We start from the raw sequence: 17,333 nt of genomic DNA, 5'->3' as shown, positions 1-17,333 counted from the left end.
TCTTTCATGTGAGGGAGGGGAGAGATTCAGAGAGGGCCTCTGAGGTCCAGAGACAGAGCCCTGGGCTGAGGGAGGGACTGGGGACCGGAGACACACACAGAGCCCCTAGTGGTGATGGGGGAGTCCCAGAGAGAGGAACAGAAAGAGAGAGATCTCAGATAGGACCCAGTGAGGCAGAAAGAGACCCAGGGAGAAAGCTCGAGCTAGAGAGGCATCACTCCCCTGGGGCTGGTCCTCCTGGGTAATTAAGAGAAGTGCTGACCGTTCAGGTAAGTGAGCAGCTGTGAAGCCCATCTCCCAGCATGGGGTAGGCTACCCCTGGCGGCACGGTGCTCTCTTTACCAGGCAGGAACTTTCATAGCACTGAGTCCCTGCCAGGGCTGGGCACCTGTCTGCTCCACCCTGCCGGGGCTTGGCACACCAGGGTGGGAGGGGGAGTCCTCAGCAAACACTGGACAGAATAACAAAAGTGCCCGGTCGTGGGGCCCTGACAGTGAGCCCAGTGCTAAGTGCTTCCTGGGCATCTTTTACGTCCTCACAGGTGCGCCTGGTGGTTGAAGTGTGGAGGCTTGGAAGGCGGCAGAGGCCAACTGCGTGAGATGCCACGACCACCCAGGGCGGCCTGCATTGAAAGCTGGGGCGTCAGAATGACCGGGGTTCTCTAAGGGGCCTGGAGATGGAGAGGGCTCTTCTCTTCCCGGGACTGCACGATGAGGAAGTGACAGGCCCGGGGTTGGATCCAGATTCCAGGGAGCCCAAGCTCTGTCCCCCCAAACCCCGAAGCTCCTCAAATCGCCCGGGTGTTCGACAAACGATCACTCGCCAAGGACAGATCCTGATAATGTGCTTTTAATTGCACTTATTCCAAAGGTATTTCCTTTCCCGGTTAAAATAAAAAAGACGCGTGATGAAGGCTGGCTGTGTGTGTCAGTGGGGCAGCGATCTCTGTGCTCCGGGGCCGGGCCTTCTCCCGTGCCTCGCCGGACAGTCCCAGCACCTGCCGGCACGGGGCGGCTCTCCTTGCCGGAACCTCCCAGCCCCATCCTGACCCCGATCCCTTCGGAGAGGTGGGGCCTCTGTGTCCCTTCAGCGGGAGAAGGCCCAGGGCACCGCCCCTCAGGTGGACATGATGCCGCTTTTCTCACCCTTGACCTTGAGGAACTCGGCCATGCTGGAGAAATACTTCTGGTTGGCCTCAGCCACCTTCTTCTCCGCTGCTTGTGGGTTCACAATCTCCAGGCCCTGGGCAGGTGAGGGAGATGGGATGGGGTGGGGAGACGGGCCTGGGCCCTAACAATGCCCCCCGCCCAGCTCCCCCAGCTCCCAGTGAAGGAATCATGAAATGTCAGGGGCCCACGGGCCCTTCCCAGTGGTCCTTGGGCTCTGGGCAAACATGTGGACAGTTTGCCAGCCCCCAAATCTCCCCCACCTTGGGAGATTCTGACTCTGTGGGCCGGGGGGTGGAGGAAGAGGGGAGGATCTGGGCATCTGAATTTTTAGCAGGTTCCCCAGGAGACTTTAGAAACACCACCGTTGGAGAACAGCTGATCCTGTTCGGTTCCTGAATAAGGAAACTGAGTCCCAGAAGTAAGTGGCTTGCCTGCAGTCCCAGCACAAATTGCACCAACCCCACCGAGGATTTAACGACCAGCCCTGGGGACCCGACGCGTGGCAGGCATTGTTGTGAATGTTCTACACACGGTGACTCTCATCTTCTCGCTGAGGCCTCCCCTGGAGGCTCCCCATCTCCCTTAGTCCTTTCAGTCTCCAGCACTTTCCACCTTCCAACACACTATGTATCTTAGTTATCTGTCCCCCTGCCACCCCCTAGGCTCTGGGAGGGCAAAGCTTCCTGTCTCTGTTTTGTGGCTTTGTCCCGGCACCTGCAACAGCGCTCGGAACTTAGCAGGCACTCAGCGGACACCTGCTGATGGAGGGAATGAGCTGTGCCCCTCAGAGCCCGAGGGCCGCACGGGCGCTGTCTGGCGGGTGAATAAACCGAGGCACGGGCCCGACAGGGGAGTGACCTGCCCCGGCTCCACCCTGTGCTCTGGCGGCGGGCTGGGCTCCCGACTGCCCAGCCCGCCGCCCTAGGACCTTTCCTGTGCGGGGCCCTGAGGTGGCCCCGGCCACCGGATCTTGGAAGGTGGGGACCCAGAGCCTCAGGGAGGGACTGAGCCTGCTCGAGGTCACAGAGACCAGCTGGTCCCTGGTAACCACCGAGTGCAGGGAACCCAGATACGCCCTTCAGGGGCTTCATCGGTGCCCACTCCCCCCACGGCAGCCCCGAGAGGGGCCCTGTCGTGTGCTCATTCCGCAGGCGAGGCAGCTGAAGCCCAGGAGGGGAAGGGGTTTTCCCTGGGCCTCCTGACCCCAGGGGGGCCGGTACCTGGAGTGGGGTGAAGGCCACGCTGGAAGCAGTCCCCGAGGAGCGGTCGCGGATGGTGGACTTGCCGCCGTACACCACGCTCTGCTTCTGCAGGGTCCGCTGTGGGGAGGGCCGGGGAGGTGCAGACTGTGGCTGGGGCCCAGCGCCCGAGCCCGCAGCCCCTCACCCTCAGCCCCCGCCCCAGCCCGCGGCCGTACCTGCAGCGTCTTGGAGATCCTGGCTTTGGTGGCCTCGTTCACCTGTGTCTGCCGCACCCGCCCGCTGCCCGACTTGCCCAGGTGGCCCAGGCTGAAGCCCAGGTCCTCCTGGTAGGCGTCCTCCTCGATCTGGTGGGAGGGAAAGGCGTCGGGTGCCAGCTGCCTCCTCAGTCAGCTAGAGGCCCAGGCACCCACCCCATCGGCCGGCCCTATTCAGGCGCCTACTGGGCCCCGAGTGCAGTGAGCCTTGCTGGGGCCCCAGCAAGGAAGTCAGGTCCCGTTACTGCTCCCTGAGCTCACAGCTGAGAGGGGCCGTGCGTGTGCGTGTGTGTGGTGTAAGAACTGAAATGGGTTTCACTGATGAAAGGGCATCTGAGCTAGTTCTTGCAGGATCAGTAGGGTGAGGCTCGGGTAACAAGAGCCTGGCAGGGGTGGAGACTGGGGAAGGGCATGTGTGCGGGGCGTGGGGGGACACGAGACTGGGAGGCCTGCAGGGGTCTGATCCTGAACAGCCTCCAGTGCCTGGGTGGATGGGAAGCCTCGGGGCGAGGGGAGCCGGTGCCGGGTGGATGGGGTGGGGAGAGACTGGAGGCCGGGGTTGGGGGACCAGGGAGGAGGCTAAGGTGTTGTCCCAGATCTGGGGGTGGGGGGCATGGCCACAGGTAGAGAGGAAGGAATGCAGCAGGGAGCGGGGGCAGAGCAGGGTGGGGTCTGACCTCCCCGAAGCTCATGCGGTTGGCCTGCTTCCGGATCTCAGTCAGCCCCAGCCGCTCCTTCATCTTGCGGTACCTGGGGACAGGGCAGGGGGTCAGCTGGGAGGGTGCAAGCCTCTTCCCTTCCCATTCCGTCCCGGCCCGACTGGTCCCCGGGCGCCACCTGCGGCCGCCTCTCTTCTTACGCTGCCCGTCGAGGGGTGCAGGCAGCGGCTTCACCTGCTTCACGGGCGGCGGCTCCTGCCACTTGTCGAACTTGCGCTCGATCTCATCCTTCAGCTCGTAGCCCACCTGGGGAGGACGGGGTGGGGGTCCTGCAGCTGCTCCCTCGGGCCTGTCCTGTCCGCCCGTCCCCCTCGTTCCCACGCGGCCCTGGAGGACCTTGACCCTCTGGGCTCTGCGGGTTTAAGTCGCACCTACCACGCGATGCTCCCACACTGCATCGCAGGCTCAGCCCTCTCCTCTCAATGCTGCGCCCCAAGGCAATGGAGCAGACAGAGCTCCCGTGCCCGCTCCCCCCCCCTCCGCCCCAGCTCTCCTCAGGTCAGTAAGTGGCGATGCCCTGGAGTCGGCCACACCCCGAGAGTCCCGCCAGGCTCTCCCTTCAGGAAGGACCCCAAATCGGCCCCCTTTCAGCACCCCCACTGAGGCCAAGCTCTCCCCAGGGTGCGAGAGGCTGCACGTGATCTGCCCCCATCCCGCCAGCCTCCTCTCCCTGGAGCTCGCTGTGCTCCAGCCTCAGGGCCTGTGCACCGACTGTTCCCTCTGCTTGAGACACCCTTCCCCCCAGCATCTACGGGACTCGCATGCTAACTGCACTCAGGTCTATGTTAAACCCTCACCTCCTCGGAGGAGCCCTCCCTGAGTTCCAGGTTAATCAGTCTCACCTCCCTCGCCACCCCCACATCTGTCTTCCCAGGCTTTACTCAGCACCACTGGACACACCGCAGACCTACCGCTTGTGTCTTCTCAGCCTGCCCCCAGCCAAAATGGAGATGGCACGGAGGCAGGGCTTTTGTCTGTGTGGTTCACTGCTGTACCCCCAGCATCCAAGCCAGTGGTCAGAGAGAGACTGAACCCCTGAACCCACGGTGCCAGGGTGGGTGCTTGGAAAACAATGCACAAGACAGAAATCATCTACTCTCCCAGAACAAGTCCGCCAAGGCACACAGGTTGATGGAATAATTACGTGAACAATGACAGTTCTGGTAGAGGGGACAGATCCTGGTGTAGTAGGCAAATAAATACCTCCCCCTCCCCCAAAGGTGTCCACACCCAACTCTCTGGTCCCTGCGAATGTGTCACTTTACCTGACAAAAGGGACTTTGCAGATGTGACTGGGTTAAGGATCTGGAAACGGGGAGAGGGTGCCTTAGATGATCAGTGTGGACCCAGTGTAATCACTGGGTCCTTAAAAGAGTCAAAGGAGATGTGGAGACAGAAGCAGAGTCAGAGAGAGCTGGGAAGATGCTACGCTGGCTTTGAAGATGGAGGAAGGGGCCACAGGCCAAGGGACGTGGGCGGCCTGTGGAAGCTGCAAGAGGCAGCGGAGCCATCCTCCCCTTGAGCCTCCGGAAGGAATGAACCCTGCCAACCCCTTGATTTCAGGCCAGGGAACCCGCCGTGGTCTTCTGACCTACCGAACTTGAAGACAGTAACCCTGTGTTGCTTTAGGCCACTAAACTTGTGGTTAATCTGTCACAGCAGCAGCAATGGGAAACTCGTACAGAAGGGGGAGGGGACGCTGACCTCGGTAGGGGCCACGACCAACACCCCCACCTCTGCCCTGTTAGGACAGCGCTCGCTGTGCTGGGTCCTCTATTGACAGCTCTCCCTGAGACAGACCACATACCACCCGGACAGACGCCGCCCGCCCCTCACCTTCCCCTCCGTGCTCTCATGGAAACTGTCCACTCGGGCTGCCAGCGTGCACTTGGCAGCCACCAGCCGGGCCGCCTTCCGCCGGAGATCCTGCAGTCATGGACAGGAAAGCAGAGTCAGTGTGCGGATGCAATCAGATGGCAGCGTTTCCACAACTCTAGCCCCCGTCTCCATTTCTGCCTGTCAGCATTTCACCTTTACCGCTATCGCCTTACTGTAATAACGTGTTACAGTAACAAATCATTATTGTCGGTGATAACGATAACCTACTTCCCCGTTTGCACAGAAGGCTGAATCGCATTACAACAGATGGAAGATTATCAAATACGGAGAAAATACCTACATTAAAATTTAAAACATCCATCTGTGTATCACCAAAAATGGTGTCATGTGCCACAAAAGGTAGGGGCCGGGTTCTGAGAAACACCACGATGGTACCTGTAACACCCACAGCCCCAAGTCTTGGTGACCAGTAGTAATGGTAATGGTAGCAATAATAATAAAGAGAAGAATAACAGTAATAATAATAACATAGTAAGCCAGCAGCAGCTAGGCGTAGAGGGGAATTTAACCCTGTCCTAAGAAGTCTGGCCTTGGCCCTGGCTCCTGGGTGGTGATCTGTGCTGGCAGGGGCCTGGGTAAGCCAGGGAACAGCGCTGTGACTTAGGGTGGGGTCTCTGAGTCACGGGGTCCCAGCCATGTCTGTGCCCCCGAGCCTCGGCAGAGACAGCCCCGAGGACCCTGCCCTCGTGCCTCCCCTCAGCCAGCGTTACTCTGGGTGCGCTCACTGTGATAAACTGTAGCCCTGGGTGGATCGGCTCAAGGTGAGCTCTCTGAGTCCTTCCAGTGGCCACTGAACCTGACCGTGGTCTTGGGAACCCCGAACTCACAAGCTTAACGCTTCCGTTGCTTTGTACGTGCGAGGCCTGATGTCAAGGCGTTTCGTACGAGTGAGTCCTCGTCTCGACCCCATGAAGCAGGTTCAGTTCACCCCACTTACACACGGGGAGCCTGAGGGGGATCAGAACTCCAGCCTGGCCTGTCAGCTCCAGCGTCCTTGTTCGTACACCCTGCGTGGCCCGTCCTCCAGGGTCCTGACCCCTGGCGTCAGCAGAGACCCCTGGGACCCGAGGAGCAGCAGGGGGAGGGGGTGCCCTTTGGGGCACAGCATAAGGTTCCAAGGGGGGTGGGACTCACCGGGGGCAGGGACTGCACGATGTCGCTGTGGTAGATGTAGCCGGTGTGGGGCAGCACTGAGGTGGATGAGAAGCCGGACAGCGTCTTGCGCTGGGCCCCGAGCAGCATGATGTTGCAGGCGGGCATCTTGGAGAGGTTGGTCAGGCCGCCGGCCACCCCTGCAGCGGGACAGAGGGAGGGAGGGGCTCAGAAGGACCGGGGGGATTTGTCTGGGGGCTCGCCGTGCGCTGCACCTTCACAGGAGTTTCTGGTTGGAGCCCCGAGGCGGCCCCGCCAAGGAGGGCCGACGTGTCCCGCCTCCGAGAGGGGTTTGGAGGAGGCTCAGAGAGGTGACGCAACTTGCTAGAGGTGCACAGTGAGCAGACTGGCCCAACAGGAACCTGACCCAAGTCTGCGAAGCCACACAGGCCCTGCTCCGGCCTCAGAGTGGTTTTCACCGCGCTGTGGGCTCGCGACAACAGGGCCTGGGTGTGAATCACCTCTGGGTTCCCTTGAGCGTGTCTGCGGGCATGGGGGAGGGGAAGAGGAGCTGCAGGTAAATACTGTAAGTAGTTCTACCTCTGAGGTGGGATTGCTGTGTGCAGGGCCCTGTGCTGGGCGCTTTCAAGGATTAGGTAAATGGTCTCATCACACACACGAGTCCTTGAAACAAGCCTCCAACACCCGTGCGGGAGCAGAACAGCCCCCATGGTCACTGACATCACCATCCCCGGAACCTGCGACTACAATGCCACATGCAGCCAAAGGGACTCTGCAGATACGGGCAAGTTAAGGACCCCGAGAAGGGGAGATTATCCTGGAGGATCCTGGTGGGCTCAATGTAATCACGAGGGTCCTTAAAAGTGGGAGAGAAAAGCAAAGTCAGAGTGGCACGAGAGGAGACTTTCAAGACAGAGGAAGGAGCCACAAGCCAAGGGATGCAGGTGCCCCTGGAAGCTGGAAAAGGCAGGGAACGGCTTCCTCCCCTGACCCACCATAGAGGACCACAGCCCTGCCGGCACTTTCATTCTAGCCCCGTGAGGCCCACGGTGGACTTCTGACCTCCACAGCTGTCAGATGATAAACTGCGTCGTTCAAGCCTCTTGGTTCGTGGTCATTTGTTACAGCAGTCACAGGAAACTAGCACAACCCCCAATCGCCACTAGGGAAACTGAGGCACGTGACACCGTTTGCCCAAAGACGTGAGGTCAGCGAGGGGGGAAGCAGGATCCACACCCGAGCTTGTCCTTCCCCGACACCACTGCTTCTACCTGCAACTCTGCACACACCTGCCCCCAAGACTGTGTTCTGCACTGAACTGTGTCCCCCCCCCCCCCGAGTTCACACATTGAAGTCCCAGCCCTCCCCTCCCCACACCTCAGAATGTGACTGTATTTGGAGACAGGGTCTTTAAAGAGGTGATCAGGGACTTCCCTGGTGGCGCAGTGGTTAAGACTCAGCACTCCCAATGCAGGGGGCCCAGGTTCGATCCCTGATCAGGGAACTAGATCCCACATGCAAGCTGCAACTAAGGAGCTGGCGAGCCGCAACTAAGGAGCCTGCCTGCCACAACTAAGGAGCCCGCCTGCCACAACTAAGACCCAGCGCGACCAAATTAAAAAAAACAAAACAAAACAGGTGATCAAGGTGAAATGAGGTCACAGGATGGGCCCTAATCCAATAGGACTGGTGCCCTTACGAGAGGAGATTAGGACACAGTCCCACGTGGAGGGAAGACCACATGAGGACGTAGTGAAAAGGTGGCCGTCTACACACCAAGGAGAGAGGCTCTCGGAAGGAACCAGCCCTGCTGACACCTGATCTCAGTCTCCCAGCCTCCAGACTGTAAGAGGATAAACCTCAGTTGTTGAAGCCCCCCCAGTCTATGGTACTTTGTTACAGCAGCCTGAACTGACGAATACGGCTGCTTTATCCAACTCCCCGGGGAAATGTTTCTCGGTTGAAGGGGCCAGGAGCCTGAGGGGGCACTCTGAGGCCGCAGAGAGCCCCCGAGGAGGAAGCACCCACTGCCAGGACCAGTGCCCCCGTCTTGTGGAGATACTGAGGCTCAGAGAGCTGACTTTACTACTGCCAGGTGGCCCTGTGGGCCCACGGCAGAGCTGGGAGCTGCTGGGATGCCCAGCATTTCCACCAGCCACGCCGCCTCTCCCCTTTGCGGCTTGTCTGGCCCCAGCTCTGCTGGGGATGCGGGCGCTGACCAGGCTCAGGGCCCCCATCCTTTCTCCATGTCTGTGTGAAGAGCAAGCTGGCCGACCTCTGTGGTCTCCAGGAGAGATGAGAGGGTGGGGGCAAGGGGACACGGTCCTGGGGCCCCAGGGCCAAATCCCCATTTTACAGAAGAGAAACAGACTTGCCCAAGGTCACATGGCCCGCGGGGCCGTCACTGCGTGGGGATGGGCCTCACCCATGATCTTGGCGGCAGTGGACGCCCCGATGATGATGGAGAGGTTGGGCGCGATGAAGGACATGCGCGACTCCACGTACTCGTAGATTCGGTGCTTGGAGGCGTTGAGCTCCAGCGCCATGTCACAGGCCTCCTCCAGCCGTTCCAGCTCCTCCTCCGACAGCTGCTGCCTGCAGGGGGGGGGCAAGGTGGGGGTGAGGCTGGGACGGACCCGACCTTCGAGCTTCAGCGTGTCCCGTCTGCGTGGCCCGGGAGCCCACGTCCTCCCAGCTGCGTGTGTGTGCGCACACGTGTGTGCAGCTTCACCACAGGTACCGCTCCTGCCGGCCCTGAGGCCTGGAAGCCAGGGCTGCCGGGAACCAGTCCGCGGTGCCACCGCACTCCCCCGTCCTGTCTCCGTCTGTGGGAGGCGCCCCTGCCCAGGCCATGCCAGAGCCGGGCCTCTGCAGGCGCTCCCTCTTCCTGAAACGCTCTCCCGCCGAGGCCCCCCACACCCTGCAGGCCTCAGCCCTGCTGGCCACCCCGGCCCACCACCCTGCCGCTTCCCTCGGAGCACGGTCACCGCTGCGATCAACCATTCCAGAGCTCTGCTCTGCGGTGACAAATGGCCCCTTCTCCTAGGCGCAGCACGGACGCCAGAGGGGCAGGTGGAGAGCCGGCATTCACCCTAGCAAGGGGATGACACGCCAGAGACGGACACTTCTAATTACGGGCCTGCCCCTTGCCTCACCCGCGAAACCCTGGGCGAGGCTGGCTTCTCATGCCCGGGGAGCCCCGAGCCCAGCACGGTGCCTGGCTTGCGAGCTGAAGTGCCCTATCCCCCTGAGACTGACAGCCATGCCGCTGGCCCAGACCGCCGTGCACCATCAGAGGGGCCCCTGTGCGCACCCCTGGGTGGTGGAGGCAGTGACGCTGACGACCATGATAGTGGCATTGGTCAGGATCTGCTGCAGGTTCTCGTTGTTCTTGCACTTGTCCAGGCTGTTGCCCAGCTCCTGGGGGGCGAGAGGGCAGGACAGGGGCCTGGGGCTCAGGAAGCTCCAGAACCTCTCGTGCTCCTGCGCCCACCCCATCTGTACCCGGGCCACTCCCCTGCCTCCCCCACTCCTGGCAACTCCGCTGCTCAAAGGATCCGCACCGTCTGCCCCGTGCGGGCTGACCCGGAAGCGGAGCTGAGCAGACGGGCCCCCCAGGGAAGACCCGCTGCCGCCGCAGGCCTGCAGCCCATGGCCACTCAGAGTGCGGGTCTGACCGCGTCACTTCCCTGGGTGGGCATCCCCTGCCACCGCCCCCATCCGCCCCTGGACTCATGGGGGGCCCTGCGCACTGGTGAGCCCGCCTTCACTTTCCCTTAAGACCCAGAGCCTCTGCAATCCACCTCCTCGCCTCCTCTCGTTCCCTGAATGCTCCAGGGCCTGTTGCCGTCTCGGGGTCTTGGCACTTAGGACTGCTTCCCCGAGTCTCATCCCGTCTCCAGCCCAAGGCTGAGCGAGGGGAACCTTCCCCTTAACCCTGGGGGTCCGAGAGCAGGGCCCCACCGCCCCTTCACATTAGTGGCAGTCGGGGAGCCCACTTCTTCCCATTTACCTTGACGGTGCGGATGTAATCAAGTGCATTGGGGACCAGAGACTCCAGTTCGGGGAATCGCTTCGAGTACTTATCCCTGATGAACTTATGGATGATGTCTAAGGGGGACAGGGCGGAGAGGAGCCCAATGAGGGGCAGGCAGACTCTGCTGGCTCTCCCAGTACCCATTTCCCCTTCTTCCTTCAGTAGCAAAACCCCTAATTATGGCTGGGCTCCCGGACACGCAGCACAAAGCTACATTTCCCGGCTGCCCTTATGGCTGGATGCAGCCATGGGAGTTAGTTCTGATCTACAAGATGTGAGCTGAAGTCACATGTGCAACTTCCAGGCCACTCCCTCAAAGGAAAAAAAGGTGCCCTCCTCTTCTCTCCCATTTTTTTGCTGATGAGGATGTGGAGGTGATGGCTGGAGGTGGGCAGTCACCTTGTACCATGAAACAGATGGCAGATCAATGAGACAGAAAGAGCCTGGACTCCTCATCCAGACTTTCATATGAGAGGAAAATATGCTTCCTTCTCACATAACCACTTGTTACAGCAGCTGAACCTGGATTCCAGCTGATACAGGGGCTTGGGGGCAGGACCCTGGGAAAGGCCAGCAGGGAAGATGGCCTGTGATCCTGCCTGCCCCTCCCTTGGGGATGGGAGGAGGCTGTGGGGGACACCGGGCAGGGCTGTCTCTGCTTGCCCTTCCCGGCACTCACTCAGCTCGTTCTCGATCTCCACCGTCAGGTTGTTGGCGTCCACAATGACCCGGTACTCGGGGGCCGCCTCCACCGGTCCCATCACTGTGAGGATGAGAAAGAGCCTGGTGTGGGTGTGTGTCTATGCACCCACCCCGTTCCAGATCCCACAGCTCAGGGAGACTGGGGATGCAGCTGGAGGGGAGCAGGGAGGGGCTGAAGAGGAAACTGGGGGGGCAGGTTTGCATATCTGCAAACCTCCCATCTCTCCCTCCAGGCCAGTCTAGACTTGACCCCATCTCGCCCTGGACCTAAACCCTCCTGGGGCTCACCACACCCTTAGACTAACAGCCCAGCTACCCAGAGTGATGTTTGAGGCCTCCCAAAAGGCTGGAAGCTCTGCGAGGACAAGTACTGGGTCTGTTTCCCGTGGCTGCACCCCGATGCGCCTGGCCCATTGCAGTCGCTCCGTGGACACTTGCTGACTCAGTGACTCCAGTCTGGTCTCTGCACCTTCCTGGCCCCATCCTCTCATCACACCCCTGCTTTATTTCATTCCAGCCATTAAAGGACTGATTACAGTGCCCTGAACACTTGGCCTGCTTCACTCTTCTCTTGGCCTTTGAATATGCTGTTCCCTCTCCCTGGTACATCCCTTCCTCGTGTCTGTTTCTGGAAAACCCTTCAAGCGCTAATAATAACAACGATAACGACAATGATGACAGTATTATCACGAGCAACTGACACAGACAGGACTTACTGGGCATACGATACTGTTATAAGTGCCTTACAGGCATTAACTTATTTTATCCACAACCAGCCAGGGAGGTTGGTGTTAAATCAGGCCAACGTTGCAGAGAAAGAAACGGAGGGACTTGGCCTGATGGCACAGAGCCAGCAGATGGCAGAGCTGAGATCTGACTCCCGAGTCTGCGCTCCGAATCCTGATGCTCAAATGCCTCCACGTCCTCAAGGCTCACAAGGCGCCTAAGAGTCCCTCCTGTACCTTTCAGGAGGGGTCAGCTGTCTCTCTGTGCTCTGCCACACTCCCGCCACATCCATTAGACACCATCACCACCCAGGTTGAGGTGTTTCATGTCCACCTTCCCCACCAGACATGGGGTGTGATTGGGTCTGACTTAAAATCCCCGAGCCTGGCCCACACCAGGAAATGTCACTTTTATGATTCCCCATGACTCTTTGGCCTGGCATTTGAAACCCTGCAGGGTCTGGTGCCCTGCCAGCCTCCCCACCACTATGGATGTCCAAGGTTTTGCAGGTGCAGCTCTCTTTCCCTGAGCGCACCCCCCCGCCACCCCATTCTTGGCCTGTCATGTGTATTCATGCTTCAAAGTCCAGCTGAGACATCAGTTCTTCCCTGACCGTGGCAGGGTCAGCCAGCTCCTCCTGTGGCTCCCGAGTGTCCTGGGCTCCCTCCACCCCAGCAGGCGCCGCCCACCAGTAACTGCTCCGCCAGCCCCTGAGCGTTCTGAGAGCAGAGGCCCACACAGGCCTGGCCCGCAGGGCCCCTCACGAAAACTTTAAAGAAAGTTTTAAAGGTTTAAAGTTTAACCCTGGTGGTGCAGTGGTTAAGAATCCACCTGCCAATGCAGGGGACACGGGTTCCAGCCCTGGTCCAGGAAGATCCCTCACGCCGTGGAGCAACAAAGCCCGTGTGCCACAACTACTGAGCCTGCGCTCTAGAGCCCGCGAGCTACAGCTACTGAGCCCGGAAGCCACAACTACTTAAGCCCGCGCGCCTAGAGCCTGTGCTCCACAACAAGAGAAGCCACCGCAATGAGAAGCCCGCGCACCGCAACTAGAGAGAAAGCCTGCGCGCAGCAACAAAGACCGAACACAGCCGACAAGTTAATTAATGAATCAATTTTTTAAAAAAGAAACGATGGAACAAGTAAGTCTCCCTGAAACTCTGCTCTGACTATACCATTCCTGTGCCAAAAAGCTTCCCTTGGCTTCCCACTGCCTAGGAATTCAAATCAAGAGCCACAGCTTTCCAAGAAAAACAGGGGTGATGACAGCACTGTCCTCTTAGAGCTGGTCTGAACACTCAAGAGACAACCCAGCTTTGCCCAGAGTTAGAAGTGAGGAGAGATTTTAATAACTTTTATGGATTTTGTTTTATATTTTCATGGTTACTTTCTATTTAACAAATGACACCAGTTTTCCATCCACAGTAGCAATATCTTTCCTTCTTGGGTAAACTGAAGGAAAAAGTATGTGGATTTAAAAATGTGAAATAGGGCTTCCCTGGTGGCGCAGTGCTTGAGAGTCCGCCTGCCGATGCAGGGGACAGGGGTTCGTGCCCCGGTCCGGGAAGATCCCACATGCCGCGGAGCGGCTGGGCCCGTGAGCCATGGCCGCTGAGCCTGTGCGTCCGGAGCCTGTGCTCCGCAACGGAAGAGGCCACAGCAGTGAGAGGCCCGTGTACCGCAAAAAAAAAAAAAAAAAAAGTGAAATAATAAGTGTTTTACAGGTGTGGCAAAACTCTATAACTGATCACGTTATCAGTAAAGTTTGGGAAGCCTTGAGATAAATCCTATCACAATTAGCCAGCGCTCACCACAGAGCAAGGACTTAAGAAGTGTCAGCTTTAGGGGCTTCCCTGGTGGTCCAGTGGTTAGGACTCTGCGCTTCCACTGCAGGGGGCCTGGGTCTGATGCCTGGCCGGGGAATTAAGATCCCGTATGCTGTGCAGCACGGGCAAAAAAGAAAAAAGAAAACTTAGAAAGAAGTTATCAGCTTTGGAATGCAGTACACTCTTACGAGAGAAGGGGACTGGGCTGGGATGGAAGAGAAGGAGAGGGCTCTGGCAAAGGGTGACGGGAAGGGCCAACTTCCAAAGTCACCAGCAGCAAAGGAGCCAAGGGGCCTGGCCGGAGCAGAGCCGGGGCGGGCGAGGGCGAGGGCGACGGGGAGGGAGAAGTACCTTCCGAAGCTTTGGCCTGCTTGCTGATATACTCCTCAATCTTCAGCATGATCTCAGCGAACTGTCCGGGGAGGAGCGGAGAGTCAGAAGCCGGGACTCTCCAGGCAAAGGAGCTGCTGCCCGTGTCACCCCCCAGGAGCTCCTCTCACCATCTTGCTGTCCCACAGCTTGGCGATGCTCTTGACCGAATCTCCGGAAAGATCCAGCTGGGTCTCCTCCTGCACATCCTCGATCGCCGGCTCCTCCTCTTCCTCCCCGTAGCTTCCTCCTTCCTCCTCTTCTGCCGCCTCCTCGAGGTCAGCTAGCAGCTCGTCGGCCAGAGACATCCCGAGGCCTGCGGGCAGGGCGAGCGGGATTCCCACTCATTACTGGGACAGGCCTCCCCTGCCAGGTGGCCCTGGTCCTTCTTGATCAACCTCACCAGCATGCAGGCTCCACAAGGACAGGTACACTCTTCTGCTTTTTTCTCTAGCTCCTAACTGTGCCTGACACATAACAGATGCTCAGGGAACGCCTGCTGAATGAATCCATGAAGCCACTTCCCAGAACCAGATGGTCTCCAGTCATAACTCACACTACCCACCCTTCTCACCTTCACTTCACTGGACAGGACACTGCACACCCCTCACACCACCACTTCGCTAAGACTTAAAAGATACATCCCCTCCCTTGATAAGACCTCTCCTCACATCCTTTCCTTCCCCCACCAGCAGAGGCCCCTCCCCACCAACTGTTGGGCCCCAAATGGGTGACAGACACCCTGATCTCCTCAGCCATCGGGACAAGCAGGCAGGGCCTAAAATGTCTAGAGCCTCCAGGCCAATCACCTCGGGCTATGAGCAGCTCCTACCCCCAGGTGCGGTACAAATATTAGTATTTTCGGTGAATCCCACACAGTGGAAAAGGCTGCAAAGGCTGCGAAGCACTACTCTACAAGGTACAATCCCCACCACTCTGTCCTCCCCAGTGCTTTTTTTTTATTATTAAAATAAGAAACGCTCCCTCTTCCTGTTCTCCTCTTTCAATAAGACAAATGTAGGGGGAAGGGGGGGAGAAATAAATGTGAGACTGGGATGGACATATACACACTACTACGTATAAAATAGATAACTAATAAGAACCTGCTGTATAGCAAAGGGACCTCTACCCAATACTCTGTAAGGACCTACATGGAAAAACAATCTAAAAAAGAGCGAATATATGTATATGTATAACTGATTCACTTTGCCATACAGCAGAAAGTAACACAGCATTGAAGACCAACTATACTCCAATAAAAATTTAAAAAAAAAAGACAAATGCAACATGTACACACTACTATATAAAAAACAGATAACCGATAAGTACCTACTGTACAGCACAGGGAACTATACTCAGTGTTTTGTAATAACCTATAAGGGAAAAAAGTCTGAAAAAGAACAGATAAGTATATACGTATATGTATAACTGAATCACTTTGCTGTGCACCTGAAACTAACACAACACTGTAAACCAACTATACTTCAATAAAAAAATGAAATTAAAAAAGAACTTAAAAAACAGGGGAATTCCCTGACGGTCCAGTGGTTAGGACTTGGTGCTTTCGCTACTGTGGCCCCGGGTTCAATCCCTGGTTGGGGAATTAAGATCCTGCAAGCTGCGTGGTGCAGCCAAACGAATAAAGAAATAAAATAAAATTTACGGAAAGACAAATGGAGGCTGCAAACCTCCATGTCCCCAGAGGCTAAGTGGGTGACATAAATGAGAAGCAGGCTGGGGGTTGGGCAACTGGGGAAGTGGAGCCTGGAGAGCTAGGGAATCATGCCTGATGTGAGAGCTCAGCTGATGCGACGCTTCAGACACGCCCTGCCAGTGGGAACACAGGCTCCATGTTGCCAGGTTTTCTAATTTTTTTCAAGAAAAGTAAGAGAGTCAGAATTTTTATGTGTAACCTCCCAGTCTGAAAAGTTTCTTTTTAAGTGGCTAATTTAAACAGACCACCATGGCAAAGGCCAAACTAAACGAATACAGGAAAGATTTGGCCCTTGAGCTGCCGGTTTAGGACCCCTGGATGTTTGGTGTCTCTGAGCTCAGTCTCCACTCATACCCTCCTTTCTCCCTAAGAGGCAATGTCCCCTTATACTCACTTCTCTTTATAAGACACAGCTTTTCCTTGTAAACACACCCATGTTATCTCACACACACCTTTCTCTAAAACTCTCGTTACTCTTGCTTTCTCTAAATAAGAGGAACTCGTCCTTTATTGGACATGATCTGCTCTCCATACATTAGACTCAAGTATCTCTTCTTATCCTCTCTTCTCTGTTTCCCCACTAAACTGTAAGCAAAACCAGGGGTGGTTATCTGTTCACCGTTATATCTCCACCATCTAGCAGAATCTCTAGCACGTTGTAGGTATACAAGAAATATTGGGCAAATGAATGAATGAACTTTATTTAATCCTTATACCAACCACATTATGGTTTCCTTTCTCCGGCTCTCTGGATATATTATTTTTTCATCCCAAAGGTAAGGGCACAAACACTATTTCTTGCAGCGTGGGTTATCTCTGACCCTGAGACTAGATGCTATCTTGCTGTTATACATCCTATGAACCCTTCAGTTCACTTCAACACTTGAGATTCTCTAAATTTCTAACATTTTGTTTAATGTCCATCTTCCCCATTAAGCTTAAATTTGTAAGGAAAGAGGGACCGTGTCCATTTTGTTCATTGCACACTATTTCCATCGCCCAGCGCAGCACGTGGCACGGATTAGGTACCACGACTTCGCTTGATGCCAGCCAACCTCTCCAGCCTCAGCCCCCGCCACTATTCCCCATGCCCCTGAATCCTTCTCACACTTTTTTCGCTTACCAACTTCTTCCCCTCACTTTAGGTTTTCATTTCCTCCCTTTTTACCAGCTCAACACCTCTTCATCCTTCAGTTCTCATATTCCAGCTCCCTGACCCACGCACCCCACTCTAGAGTAGATAAGTTGCTTGGTGATATACACCCCGCACGCCCTGTGTGTACCCTAAAGCACTTCACACATTTGTGGTTATTTAAGTAATTACTTGATAAAGCCTGTCTCCCCAGGCACCATGCAAAGCGCTAATAGGGCCGGGAACGATTTTTTGCTGCCGCTATATCCCCAGAGCCTTAACAATGTAGGAGCATTTGAGACCTTTGGGTAGTCGGTCTACGAAGGCCCGCCTTTCTCCTTACACACTTCCTCCCCCAGACCCAGGAAGCCAACCTCCCGCCCTTCCCTCGTCTCCATCGCACTCACCTCTTCTCTTCTCGCACGACGGTTTCTAAGAAATTAGCTTCCCAGCAGCGGTCGACGCTCACTGA

General features: G+C 57.0%; 1 protein-coding gene across 1 annotated transcript; it reads right to left on the bottom strand.

Moving 5' to 3' along the window:
- Positions 1-833: 833 nt before the first annotated feature.
- Positions 834-17,291, bottom strand: PRPF31 (pre-mRNA processing factor 31). The gene is made up of 14 exons (XM_033416353.2): positions 17,269-17,291; positions 14,147-14,331; positions 13,998-14,058; positions 11,072-11,155; positions 10,369-10,466; positions 9,670-9,776; positions 8,782-8,951; positions 6,378-6,535; positions 5,181-5,270; positions 3,463-3,590; positions 3,303-3,375; positions 2,587-2,715; positions 2,390-2,488; positions 834-1,242 (listed from the first exon to the last, which is right to left on the bottom strand). The coding sequence occupies exons 2-14, from the start codon at positions 14,321-14,323 to the stop codon at positions 1,117-1,119; spliced, it is 1,500 nt and encodes a 499-aa protein (XP_033272244.1). The 5' UTR covers positions 14,324-14,331; positions 17,269-17,291; the 3' UTR covers positions 834-1,116.
- Positions 17,292-17,333: the final 42 nt, after the last annotated feature.

Source organism: Orcinus orca, chromosome 20, assembly GCF_937001465.1.
Source record: "Orcinus orca chromosome 20, mOrcOrc1.1, whole genome shotgun sequence".
NCBI lineage: Eukaryota > Metazoa > Chordata > Mammalia > Artiodactyla > Delphinidae > Orcinus > Orcinus orca.
This window is presented reverse-complemented; position numbering and strand designations above follow the sequence as displayed.

What these genes read in the sequence shown, in the direction of transcription:
- PRPF31 (XM_033416353.2), bottom strand. Translation starts at nt 14,323, where the DNA reads ATGTCTCTGGCCGACGAGCTGCTAGCTGACCTCGAGGAGGCGGCAGAA. An exon ending in ATTACATCCGCACCGTCAAG is followed by an intron (nt 9,777 to 10,368) that starts GTAAATGGGAAG and finishes CTCGCCCCCCAG; the next exon opens with GAGCTGGGCAACAGCCTGGA. An exon ending in ACTGCCTCCACCACCCAGGG is followed by an intron (nt 8,952 to 9,669) that starts GTGCGCACAGGG and finishes CCCCCCCTGCAG; the next exon opens with GCAGCAGCTGTCGGAGGAGG.